Source organism: Numenius arquata, chromosome 1 (assembly GCF_964106895.1).
Source record: "Numenius arquata chromosome 1, bNumArq3.hap1.1, whole genome shotgun sequence".
NCBI lineage: Eukaryota > Metazoa > Chordata > Aves > Charadriiformes > Scolopacidae > Numenius > Numenius arquata.
In genome coordinates, this window is record NC_133576.1 from 19785907 (window position 1) to 19799192 (window position 13286).

Sequence of the window (13286 nt, forward strand, 5' to 3'; positions counted from 1 at the left end):
TGCTCTAAATGTACGAATAAAAAGTTTTAAAAATTGTAACTGGCTAATTTTGGGATGAGAGGCATGTTGAGCTTTATTGATAGTGGGTCTTTGACATCACATCTGACAGAAAGAGGAAAAAATGGCAATGTGTCACTGCATTTTTCAATAGAAGAGTCTAAACTTTTTAGATCAATACTTGATTTTAATATCGTACTTTTGACTTACAAGACCAGTAGAGAATTGGCCCTTCTTTTGCCCAAGACTTAATTCCAGACATTCAGAATTTCTTTATGAGTCAAAGATCAAGAAGTTCACCGGGAATGACACAGCCTTCATTTGCTAGGCTGTGTCGTTGGCTCCAAATCTCCTTACCATAGCCATTAATATTAATAATTCAGAACTGCGACAGTTTGGAGATATTATTTTAGAACACATTTAAAGCAAAAGAGATATATTCCATCTGAACTTAAAAAAAGGTTGTCGTCCTGAGAAGCACAAAGGAAATATACTGTGAAACAGGCTCAAAGCGCCAAAAGGACTCACTATATGTGGGACAAAAAGAGAATAAAAGTATGTACACACAGCTGCCAATTCACATATTTCAGTACTGCACTATTTCTTAAAATGAATTATATGAAATGTGAAAGTTTAAGATTCTCAAAGCTGACTTTGGAAATTTCAGTCACATAATTCTCCTAAAAATTAAATTTGCAAGAGTTGTGGGGGTTGAATCTGCTAGTCAGTTCTGAAAATCTCAACCTAAGAGAAAAAAGTATCAACTGCAGAAACGGTAATTCAAAAGCAAAAGATACCCAATTCTGACCCAACAGAGATACAATAAAGCGAATTTCACAGGTTTGTGAAAGTGGTCATAGTTAAATGAAACAGAGGCATAAGTAATCCAAGCTTGAAAAGATAAGACACTTCAGAAGGCAGACAAGCTTAACCATCATTATAAATGTTGAATCCAGTTAAAATTTGGGAAATTTGGGAGAGTTTTTGTAAATAAGTTGTCTTCAAGGCTGCTAAATGACCTTACCGAGCAAGAGGTTTTATATTATGACTATGCGGTGTTTGTGAGCTCAGTATTACAGGATGTGAAGAAGGAACTTTGTATTCATCATCAGCATCTGTGTGATCCCTTGATTTATCAGATACAGGATTTGCTGAAGGAACAGGGCACCTAAGGAAACGAGAAAAAGATATGTTTTGCTTTAACTGTTACATAATTGACCTCAATATAATACAGATACTCTTCTTTAGCCTAAACATCCTTAACACACATCTGCTACACATAAGGTAACAAAAATACCGTGTCAAACTAAAACTTTTAAGGTTTTTGGCTTTTTTTTTTTGTCACTGAGAACGCATAGGGGAAAGGGCAGCTGACCTTCTAAGAGTTAAACAGCTATTTTAAGCAACCACAACGTAACAGAAAATTGCAAAGAATTAGAATACTAAGTAGGCACTTAGAAGGCTTAACCTGTTTGCACTTATCAAAATAACTAAACAAAAGTTAACTCAGGGCAAACAGTATTTAGTAGGGCTCAGTGAGGCAGCAGACATTCATCCTTTCAGTGAAGTCTTGTTCCAGCCATAACCTTATCGAACTCCCAGCATTTGCCTGTATTTTAAATTATTTTTATTTCAAACAATAATTGCCTTCAATTGTCCTTCCAGACAGCGATTTGTATCACTTCTTGAAAGCAGTGGAAGCCCAGGAAAGAAGTAGACTGTACAATGTGCATTACAGGTAACAAGTTCCATCGTGGAAAATACTGCTGGATATGAGATTTCTTTCAAAACAAAAACTGAACACCTACTCTCTGGTTTTCTGTTATAAGAGTGTAATCAAAATGATGGATAAAAATTACATTTTAGTGAGCAGTCTTGGGAAAATATTTTTTAAGGTATTGTTCTAAGAAAACCACCTAGAAAGATAAATAGAAAAATATATTGCAGGTTTTTGTAACTTAACAGATGAACATTGTCATTATAAGCGAAGACATGAAACACTTCAGCATCTGTTTATCAAGCTGGTGAAATTTTCTATGATTTCTATGACACTTTTAAAAACTTCATTACTCTTAAATCTTCAGAAGATTTGTATACAAAGGAATACAAAACTGACCAATACACTGTATTTATATGTCCTCTAGTTTCCCTTCCTCCTCCTTAAGTGGAAATACTTTAAAATTGAAAATCAGAATTACATTCTGGTAAGTGATGACTTTGTATTTTCTGGTTTGTTGAAGAGAAGGCTAGATGTCAATCTCTCTTATCCTACAGAGCACCAGGGCCAAAGTCAAAACAGGAAAAGATGTGAGAATTCCTTTTTGTTGAGCCGCTTAATGTCCAGCTTAGTTGTAAACAGAACTCCAGGGAAACCAACATCACACACTTATTTAGAAGTATTTCAGGGGAAGGTTCTGCTTCCATCATTTACTGGTAAACCAATTCACAGAACTTAGACAGGATGAACTTGCATTCCATGTATTTCAGTCTGGATCAGGACTGTGCTGTTGAAGTTAATCCCTTTAATCTCCCCACTTACCGTGTGCGCTATTACAAGCGCACAACTTGAAAACTTTTCAGATGGAACTAAAATGCATGATATACTCCAAGTGTGCCCCTATTACGTTCGGATTGCTAAAGACCATTCACATTCATGGGACAAGACTACAGCTAGTTGAACTGCTGCCCCATAACATGTACAGTATAGACATCAGATCCTTACTGTCAACTCCTCTGTCCTATGCAGAGTACCACTCACTAGTGCAGACAAAAGCTTTAATCTTGTAAGGCCTCAAGCAGACTCTGTTTCAGCAAAATGCGTTAAGCTATATGGATCACAGGGATCAAGTCAACATTTGTGAACTGCCCTTGAGTGTGTTCTGCCCTTAAAACCAAAGCGTATACAAAGCAGTTCACCTTCATTCATAGAGGAGGACACAATTTTCTATTTGTCACAGGGTAAGCCTGCAACGCAAAGAGAATTACCGCAGAACAGCCAATGAACCAAACTCACTGGCCTGTCAAGCTAGGAGCTAAGGACACGTTGTGTCCTCCAGAGCATCATCTCTCAGATGTCTAGAACCTGCACATCAGCAGTGCTCCTTCTAGAACTGCTGGAGAAGCCAGCCATGCCAAAGGCTGATTTCAAGGGAGCTAGGATTTCCCAGCCAGATTTGCCTTCAGTGGTACTATGATTTTACCTTCAAAGTTTGTTAGTGAGACAGAAGGGATCACAAGAGGAGAAATACACTTTGGTGCTATTTTTCCCTCAACTACCTCAAAGAAACTAGATATTCCTAATATATTTACAGAATACAAAAGGTATTTGGAATTGGATGTCTCATTACATACTCAAAAATAGATGCTTTCTCATAAAAACATCACGGGGTTATAAAGCACTTGAGACAAAGAGGACGATTTTCTAGTGATGTAGCAAAATGGGACTTACTCACAGGAATAAAACAAACACTATTTAACTTGAAAATTTCTAAGTTTGGGAGAAGAACGGTTCTGTATCTTTGACATAAAAGTTTTATTTATTTTTTTCAAGAATAAAATAGAAATTTGGTCAAAGTTGCTAAAAATAATTTGACATAATTACAGCAGTCCAATAAAGGAATAACTGTTTTAACATGTAGGGTCAGCTATGCAGTGGCCAAGTGGAAAATAAAAATCAGAAGCTTGGTTAACATGAGTCCAACAATTCATTATTAAAGTATGGATAACATCAATCAATTTAGCAAAATGAAAATAATTCGGCACTGTTTCCAGAAAAGACACTAGTGCTCTCATATTAATGCAATTTAGTAAAGAAAGTAGTCATATTAGTAATGTCTGAGTCAGTAAAAACTGATCAAACAAGTTAAGTAGAGATATTTTAGAATTCTGAAGTTCCAACTAAGGGTCATTTTGCCTCCTAAATATTTAGACTAAGACATTTCATTCATGGTCAATGTATCCTTCGGTCAAATCTTTGAAATTACAGATTTATGATAAAAATTAGAAAAAAAATGCCTTGCAGCTGTATGAAACAATCTGGCTCTGCAGAGATAGGAAAGAAAAAATGAGAAACTTGCACCAGATTGACTGCAGCAGCACAGCTGTGGAAAGGAAGAGTGTTTTGAATCAAGTACTGTTCAACATATTTATGAGGGTTTAGTGTAGTCAATTTTACAGGAGAAAAAATACACTGTAAATATATTCTCTCCAGCATTTCAAATTAAATCATGCTAAATGTTATTTAGGTTATCTGTTTGAAAGCAATTGTTGTGGTTGGTGGAAATATTAAAATTATTAAACCTGCTATTTTTGAAGATTTCCTCACCCAACCCCCCACCGACTTTTTCCACCTACATATTGCCACACACTATTATAGATTACTGGGGTATTTTCTGGTGGTAACAAAAACTTAATTTGAAATCAATTTAAAATAGACATATTAGTGTTTCAAGAAACACCATACAATGATCAATTTTTAATTTTAACAGCCATTCCATGTGACATTTCAGTAGTTGTTAATTAGATAATTTGAACTTGTTACCCCTAGGTTATACATTGCTATTTTTGCATTTTAAAAAAATCAATATTTAAAACGTGCTGTATATTTTTTAAAAAGGTTTAAGTACAAAAACAAACCCGAAATGGAAGTTAATTTCCTCCTGAAGAGCTTATGGGGTTTGATTTTAGCAAATGAAGATTTTAATTTTTCTTTGGCTGGAATGCTTCAGTTTCCTAATCAGAAGACTTCAGCTAATGAAGAATATTTCTTTTGATCAAGCTAAACTCACACATTCTAGTTTTGGATTGGCTTGACATGGATTTTTTGCCTGTCCAGACTGCTGTGATATCTTGTGGAATTTCCAATGAACACTGTATAGTGTATGTATAGATTGTATTTTGCAAAAATCTGAGTAAAAAATGGAATTTTCATGAACCAGAATGTTTTCTTATTTCAGCCCTAGGAAAATTAAAAATAAGAATGCTCCCCCTTTTCCGAATTCAATTTGCTTTGGAATATGAAAGTATTTAGTTTGTCTATCAGAGTTATTGCTTTCTCTTTCTGACTGACAGGGTGTGGAACGTACCAGGAGTTGCACTGTATCATACAAGGAGTAGTCAACCAAAGGAGATGAATCTGTAGACTGGATTGATTACATGAGGTATCCAAACAGTATTCCTGTGACACCCTACCTCAATCAGGTTACATCACAACATTTGATTACAAAAATGTGTGGATAACGTTCTAAAATTTGCTTCTGAACCAAAAGTAAACATGGAGAGATTCAACTTAGCAGTTATTCCCCCTGAACACATGCTTCTGAATAAAAACAAACAAACAAAAAAATAATCAATGCTCCACTGCACCTTTATTCTAGTGCTTTGAAAAGAAAAACCAGAATATTAATGAAATGCTGAAATATATTTGTCTCTTATATTACTGCTAACTGAACAGCAACGGAATGAGGCTGAAGATATGGCAAAATTACACACTAATGAGAAAATTCTCCGTATTAATATGTACTGACTGCCCAGTTATTTTATTTAACAGCAACAATCACAAGGAGTATATTGGAAAGAAACTGTAGGATAATATCAAACATTGCAATACGCTCCAATTTCCTTACAAAAATGCAAAAAACTGACAAACTACTTTATAGCACTTCCAAGCTTTCTATTTTAAATATCTGTTGTTCTGTAGAAAATCCTGTGTGATTCAGAGTCCAAAGATACTTGCTACACACAGCAACATCTTGGTACCAAATAAACAGCCATGTTACTGGAAGACTAAGAGCAGTCTACAACTTGAAATGACAAAATTTCCCAAACCATATTCTGGAACTCAGGGAGGTTGAGTCCACTTAAAACTGATATCAAAGTTTTGTTTGTATTTAAGCCACAATAAAGAAAAGATACTAGCGTGAACCCTGGAAAAAGCTGCATGTGTAGACGATTCAGAAAGCATGACTGGATTAGGGGCAGAATGCACACAAATCGTGCTCTTTACCCTTAGTACTTTTCCTAGAATCTCTCATCTCATGTGATAAATAGCTCTGACCACACTTCTTCTGTAGTAGTAGAAGCCAAATGACACAGTGTCTGCTCGCACTGCCAAATGCCTGTGAGCAAGATCTGCCACAATTTATTCTCTCTTTCTATAAAAACGTAGTATGTTCAATTAACATCAGAACTGTCCCCACTTAATCAATACAATTCATGTTTACATGGAAAATGTATCACCAAGTTATATTAGTTCATTTTATTTCTTTCTTTTCCTGTTTTATTTCTAACACCAGAGAATCAGTGCTATTATCTAACATGCATTAACACATTTCTTTCACAAATAAAGTTAACTTACTTTACAATAGGGATGACGGAGGCAGCTGGAAGAGGGGGTGAAAGCCGTGGAGGGACATCATATTCTTCATTTATCAGGTGACCATTTGAAAAGACCTAAAAATCGCACAAGTGTTACAATGAGTCTCCCCAACATCATCATGGATGTCCATCAACTAGGTATTACAAAAAAGACCTTGAGAAGATTATGGGTAAAGGCTTTCCTAGGAGCTCACACTACAGAGCTGTTATCTGAAGTGACTCTTTCATATCTGGTTTCAGCTCACCCCATTTGGGAGCTGTAGAACACATTAGTTTAAAACTTCACCAGAAAAGGAAGTTCCACATCACAGTTACTAGATGGACTACTAAGTTACAGCTGAACTGCTTGGGGGAAAATCAAAATTTCAAGATCACAAACCGATCAAATGAGAGAGAGGAGGACAGTGGGAAAACAACAGGTACAGCATGCTAAAGATATTAATGTTTTTTTAAAACAAATACAGTGCCTGCCAGAGTCCACCCCCTACCCACAGGATTGTCTTCCTGATTCTTGGTTTTTACCAATAGCAAAAATATTATATTACAATTGATATTTGAATCAGGGATGAAAAGTCATTAAATGTTTCCCTTGTGAGTGTGCATACAGCCTGAAAGGAAAATTCAGAGTTGCGAGTTGCTCCATTTAACCAAATGCCTTAGATCTATAACCTGAAGATGACAGATCAAACAGCATTTGGTTAAAGAAATATATATGTAACCTCTCCAGACTACAGTGGCACTTCTACACTGACTGGTTGTTCTGATTTGAGAAGTATTCATTCCATCAGCTTCAATACTGCACCAGACCACAACTGGAATGATGTATGAAGATCATAGAATCATAGAATCATAGAATGGCTAGAGTTGGAAAGGACCTTAAATATCATCTAGTTCCAACCCCCCTGCCATGGGCAGGGACACCTCTCACTAGAGCAGGTTGCTCAAAGCCCCATCCAGCCTGGCCTTGAACACTTCCAGGGATGGGGCATCCACAACTTCCCTGGGCAACCTGTTCCAGTGCCTCACCACCCTCACTGTAAAGAATTTCTTCCTAATATCTAAACTAAATCTCTTCTCTTCCAATTTAAAACCATTGCCCCTTGTCCTGTCACCACTCTTCCTGACAAAGAGTCCCTCTTCAGCAGATATACACCTAGTATTCTTTTAAAATCAGATGAAAAGCTATAGCATTTTAAACAACAGCCTAGCTGTAAGTAAAATTTTGGTGTTTTGCCTTGATGCTGATAAAAGGACATTCTAACTATATATAACATAATGGATTTCTTGTTTCATCACATATGTAAATGTTCTTTACCAATACTAATTGAATTTCAGTAACGTACTCTCAAAATAACCAAAAAGATCCATATGAAAAAAAAATTAAAATGGAGATAGAAAGGTTAAATAACTTGTGACCTTGGGAAAAGAAAACAGACAGAAAAAGTGATGATTTGTAACTACCGTGACTTAACCACAAATCCATCCTTCTTAGCACAAGCTATGTAGTCTTCAAAAAAAAAAAAAAAAAATAAAAGGGCAGCTTTGAGTTAATAAGCTGCTCTATGAATAAATTACTGAGCTGATTTGATAAAAGTGATTAGAGTGGAACTAGGAATTTTTTCACCACTTGATCGCTTTTCAAACCTAAGCCTCCCCAGTTGTACATAGTCTTGCAAGTTGTCTGAAGCTGCCTAATGCCAGAACTACTCCCTCTACACTCTTCTCCCCAGATACCTTCAAATTAACAATCCTATAGAAGAAACACCATAGTAATAGAAATACATACTATTCACTGCAACCCAGGACAGGAAAACATACTTCTCCTATGGGTGACAAGCAAATGCCCCCTTGCCAGACCAAGCTACACAATCAGTGGAAAGGTTGCAAGTGACAACTCCGAACACCCTCAGCACTGGAAATGTATTACTGGACATTTCACTGGACATTTGTCCAAGAGAAGTCAAAAGCTGCTATGCACAAATTACAACAACGTACAACTCCAGCAGCCGGAGTTTTGATTTAAGTACAAAGGAGGAAAAAAAAAAAATCAGCTAAAGATATGTATATTACTGTAAATAATGGACAAAGAAAAAGGGAGTTGCAATGCTAATTATCCTGAATAAGGTTTAGAGTATTGATGATAATACCAAATCAAACAATGCAATATTGGGGTTGTGACACTGAGCACTTTCTAGGATGCTGCCCACAAAGCCAGTGGTAGAGATACAAGAAACGATTCTACATTTACCTTCGCTTTGGATGTTTACTCTTTCTTAGGGTCAAGGCAGGTTAGATTTTTTCCGTTAGAGTATACTGAACATCATGACTAATATAATGCTCTTTTGAAAATAATGTTTTACTGATGAACAACACAACTGACCTTTAGAATATTTAGCTTTTTATGTTAATGAACACAATATACCTGACAATTTAAGTATATTCATATACATCTTCTGTACATATTGCATACATTACAGATTAAAGAGGTTATGAAGTCCTCACCTCGCTTATGATAGAGGTAACTGGAACATCTACTATTCCATCAGCAAACGCATGCAACAATTTGGCATAAGATACTTCCAAAGTGGACCTGAGGTGTTATATAACTATATTACAGCATATAGTAGTATATTATTATCATGCACCAACTGTACAGATATTTTGCTAAAAGACTATAGCAAATATATAATTTTCTCTCCGAGCCATTTTTGAAGGTTTCATATTAAAATAGTAACTTAGACCCTCATGTACTGTTGCTTTACAAACTACAGTATTTAAAAAAAAACCATTTATTTATGACCAGCTTATTACTAAGTATCAGCAGAAAAGATCCGGAAACAGCAGATCAACACTGACCAACAATACTTTAGCCAAAGCAAGACAATGCTGCAGTAGGACATCGAACTAGGATTCAACACATTCAGCTCATTTCATACCTTGGCACCTTCTGCAGGCAGCTCGTGACGTCTATGTTTCCTCATAAATCCTGGATCAGAACTTATGCGGTTGTGCCTTCCATTTATGTTTGAAATTGCAGTCAGTCCTGGTTTGGGAGAAGCATCACTCCCTATTCGACATCCTACTAACTGACTTGTCCCAAACACATCTCTGGGACACCAGCCTTCAAGAGGCATCGGCTGGTCTCTGGAAGGCACGCTTTCTGGATGATGCAGGTGTCTGTTTATCCTGTTGTCTGGTGGAATTGGAGGGGGCCTCTCTGGTGGAGGTGGTGGAGGATCACGCAAGGGAGGTGGTGGTGCTGGCAAAGGTTTGTCTTGTTTCCTCACCATACAAGGAGAAGACTAAATAACACAGTAAGTAAAAAAAAAAAAAAAGTTACATATAGGCATGCATATTTGTTTCATGATCAAGTATGGCTTCACTATTTCTAATTGAGATATTTTCAAGGCATCACAAGAGTACTTGCCAGTAGGTTAAATGTTATTCTTGTCTTTGCACTCTGCAGACAACCTGGCCTCTCTCCAGGAAAAGTGTCCCCATTTCTGTTGTCGCATGAGACCCAAGTAAGGAGGTGGATAGGAGAAAAGAAAACTGAGGTAGATTTATCTGACCCATAACTTTTTTCCAGAATCCTTTACTTTCGTCCTTTGACTAACTTATTTAGCTCCCAAAATGAATTCTGAGGAATGTTTGGAAAAAGCTGAAAACCAAGTTACCGGAAAAAAAAACCCCGCCAACTTATCCAGGTAGCTATATAGCTAAAAGCGCAAATCCGATAAAAGCCAAACATTTTCATGAGGAGTGAAATACTAACAGCATTTACATTTACACCCAGGCCATTTACAAAACGTTTTTCTCTTACCACTACTGTAAGAAATACAGGAAAGGTGATTTCCCTTGGAAGGTGTAATTTTCATGGACTCTGGTAAGCCTGCATATTATTACCAGTTCAAGAGATGGAGGCCACAAAAGTTTTAAAGTAAGAATAGTATTTTCTCTCACTTCACAGGTTAGCTCACCATTATTCTTTGAGCAGCACCTCAATGCATTACTTATATTGAAAATACATTGATTCTACCTGCAGGTCTATTAATATAAATAGGACAGTATATTAAATAAAGAAGTGTTTAATTGAGCTGCTACTTAAGAAAAATAGTTATTCTCACTGTCAAGGCAGGCACATAATGGCTAGTTCCAAATTTTTGTTATAGCTTATAGTTATAATTATAGTTAAAGCTCTCCATCACAGAAAGAGAGAAGAGGTTTAGTTTGGGTTTTTTTGGTTTTGGTTTTTTTTTTTTTTTTACTGTAGTCTTGGCAGGACTAAATTATCTTTTTTAAGAAAATATGAAATATTTTAAAGCATGAAATTATTCCTTATTGTCGCCATCTTATTTCCCTTTCACAGCCTGATTTATTTTTGGTGTGATTTCTGATGGTATTTCTGATTTTTCTATAAGACATGAAACTTTGTAAAAATATACTATTGTAAAATTAATTTTTAATGGTTGTGTCAGATGTTTAGCATATATTCTCAATGTGTTATAAATTCCCCTGTATAATACAAAAAAGTGATGAAAGAAGCTTAAAGAAACTATTCTATTTTTTCCTCTAAATTATAAATCTCTAGAATCTTAAAAAAGAGGTTGATTTTCAAGCTTGAAGTAAAAACTTGACAAAATAAATAGGGTACTTCATACTGGATTATTATGAGCACACAGGTTTCAAGTTATGTTTTGAACTTGAACTTGAATTAATCATCTACAAATCAAAATCTAAATCTAATTCCCCTTCTCTATACAGCAATCATAACAAAATGATCACTCATAATGGAGAGCAACAAACATAGCATTTGTTCTTATTCATGCTTATCCACTCAAAAAAACATTAACTCTTTAGTATCATTAGTTTCACTAAACACAGTATACAATTTATTAGCTATAAAGTCATTATTATTTCCCTTGAAACTTGGGTCCTAATACATGCCAGTAAGGGTTTTGAAAGCAGGGTATCTGCACATATTTTTCTTGTAAGGATACTGTGGAAATTGAGCATAAATCATCATCAGAGCACAACATATAATTTAAACAAGATAATGACCTTAAAATCTATTTTCAGGAAACTTTCATTTTTATTTATTTTCATGAATCAGGGTTTATTGCAGAATTGATCCATTACAGCAACGTCTTTAAAATTCTGACCATTACCAAATGCAATGCAACCATCAGACAAACAGAGGTCACATTTGACGAACACGTGTAACTGTGAACATCTGACTGCACAAGGTATTATGCACAGAGACAGGCACTTGCCAAAGTCAACTGAAGGAGATAAGAGACATAATCAATGTGGATCTAATCTAAAGTTTTTCTAAGCTACAAGGAAATAAAGTTATTTTGGACAGAGTGAACTCCTGAAAAAGAAAATTCACATGGAAAATTTCATAATATTCTATCTTCCAAAATAAAAAAGCAAGCTGACCTTGAAAAAACCAATTACAATTTCTCAATATTGGTATATAAAGAAATAATGGTTCAATAAGACTTACCTTTGGTGATCCAGTTGGGCTGGCACATGGTGACCGTGCTACTCCCTTCTGAATAAGATCCAGACGAGGAGGTACAGGTGGAAGACTAAGATGTGGGATTTGCAGGGGGTCTGGAAGTGGTTTTCTTCTTTGAGCAAGAGGGGAAGATCCTGGGGAAGTCACTGGTGAATTCTGCCTCTCATTGCACTTCAAGACAGAAAAATAAAAATTCAAGACAGAAAAATAAATTACTAGTATTTACCTGATGTCCAAATATACAACCTCCATTCCGTGACTAAACATTTGATACTTGTAAGGTACTTACTAATAGTCAGTTATCATAATGGACACCCTGCTAGTATTACTAATTAATAGACAGTGCTCAGCTTACGGTTACTGAAAAAGAAGTCAAGTCATTCTACCTCAAAACTAACTAAACTGTGATGAAAATAAAAGAATATATATTCCAGTAATTTGTTTAAAAAACAAGCAATCATTGCCATACAAAAGGAAACAATCATAAATGTAGACATCCTACTGTAGTACTGTTACTCTTGATGACCTTTTTATTCATAGACTCCATAGATTCACTCCATCTAAAATTCTACACGTGACTTTTAAAAGCTGGATGTCTATGATATTGTCTGTAAACTACAGCTCATTTTCAAATCATACTTCCATACCAAAAGGAATGCATATATCTTCTGAAAACTTACCAATAAAAATCATCAGCAAGCCAGTAAGCAAAGCAGTTATTTCTTTCCTTTTTTTTTTTTCCAATTTACAAAAATCATAAGGACAATTCAGTTTATCATTTTAGCAAATATTAAACCAAGGACGCACACACACTTAATACCCCCCCAAGTGACTAATGACAATTTTTTTTTTTCTTGACTTGTCCTTTCAAATTCATCAGAACGAAAGATTTCAATCCTCAATACAGGCTTTACCCATTTTTGCAACTAACTCCCAAACCTCACCTGGCTGAATTTTAACACACACAGTTTAGTTTTTTTCATAAATCAGTTAAAGTTACTTCTGTGAACCTACTGTATTTGGATCAGTGTACTGTACGCAAACCTGGATGTTTATGCTTTTCTGTGCTTTCCCTGACATTAGACACGAGTAGCTGGAAGACATTCACACTAAGCATCAGCCTCAGGCTGCTTGTGCACTCAGGCATCCTAGTGTTCTTGCTATATAACTTACCTACATAGGCTAACAATCTGCTGTCTTCTTAAGGTAAGCATATAAAATTGCTCACAAAAATGCACCCATCTCTAAGCTAAATCACTTTGGTGAAAACCTTTCCCCTCTTTTCTTAAGCTTTTTCTCACCTATGCTACACATCCCATAGTGATGAGAAGAATGGTACTGGGAAGTTCTTTAACAAGGTATACAAGTAAACAACATTGCCTTCCTTTCC

The 13286-nt window shown here is 35.7% G+C and overlaps 1 protein-coding gene across 7 annotated transcripts in view; it reads right to left on the reverse strand.

Moving 5' to 3' along the window:
* CBLB (Cbl proto-oncogene B) overlaps positions 1–13286 on the reverse strand; it is a 135042-nt gene that overhangs the window by 16427 nt on the left and 105329 nt on the right. For 5 of the 7 annotated variants that reach the window (XM_074160948.1, XM_074160956.1, XM_074160966.1 and 2 more), the window contains 4 exons: positions 11882–12067; positions 9309–9674; positions 6353–6447; positions 1022–1165 (listed from right to left, as the gene is read on the reverse strand). In XM_074160948.1, the coding sequence (XP_074017049.1) occupies positions 1022–1165; positions 6353–6447; positions 9309–9674; positions 11882–12067 (791 nt within the window). The remainder of the gene's footprint in view (positions 1–1021; positions 1166–6352; positions 6448–9308; positions 9675–11881; positions 12068–13286) is intronic. The other 2 variants (XM_074160968.1, XM_074160980.1) reach the window with 1 other exon arrangement.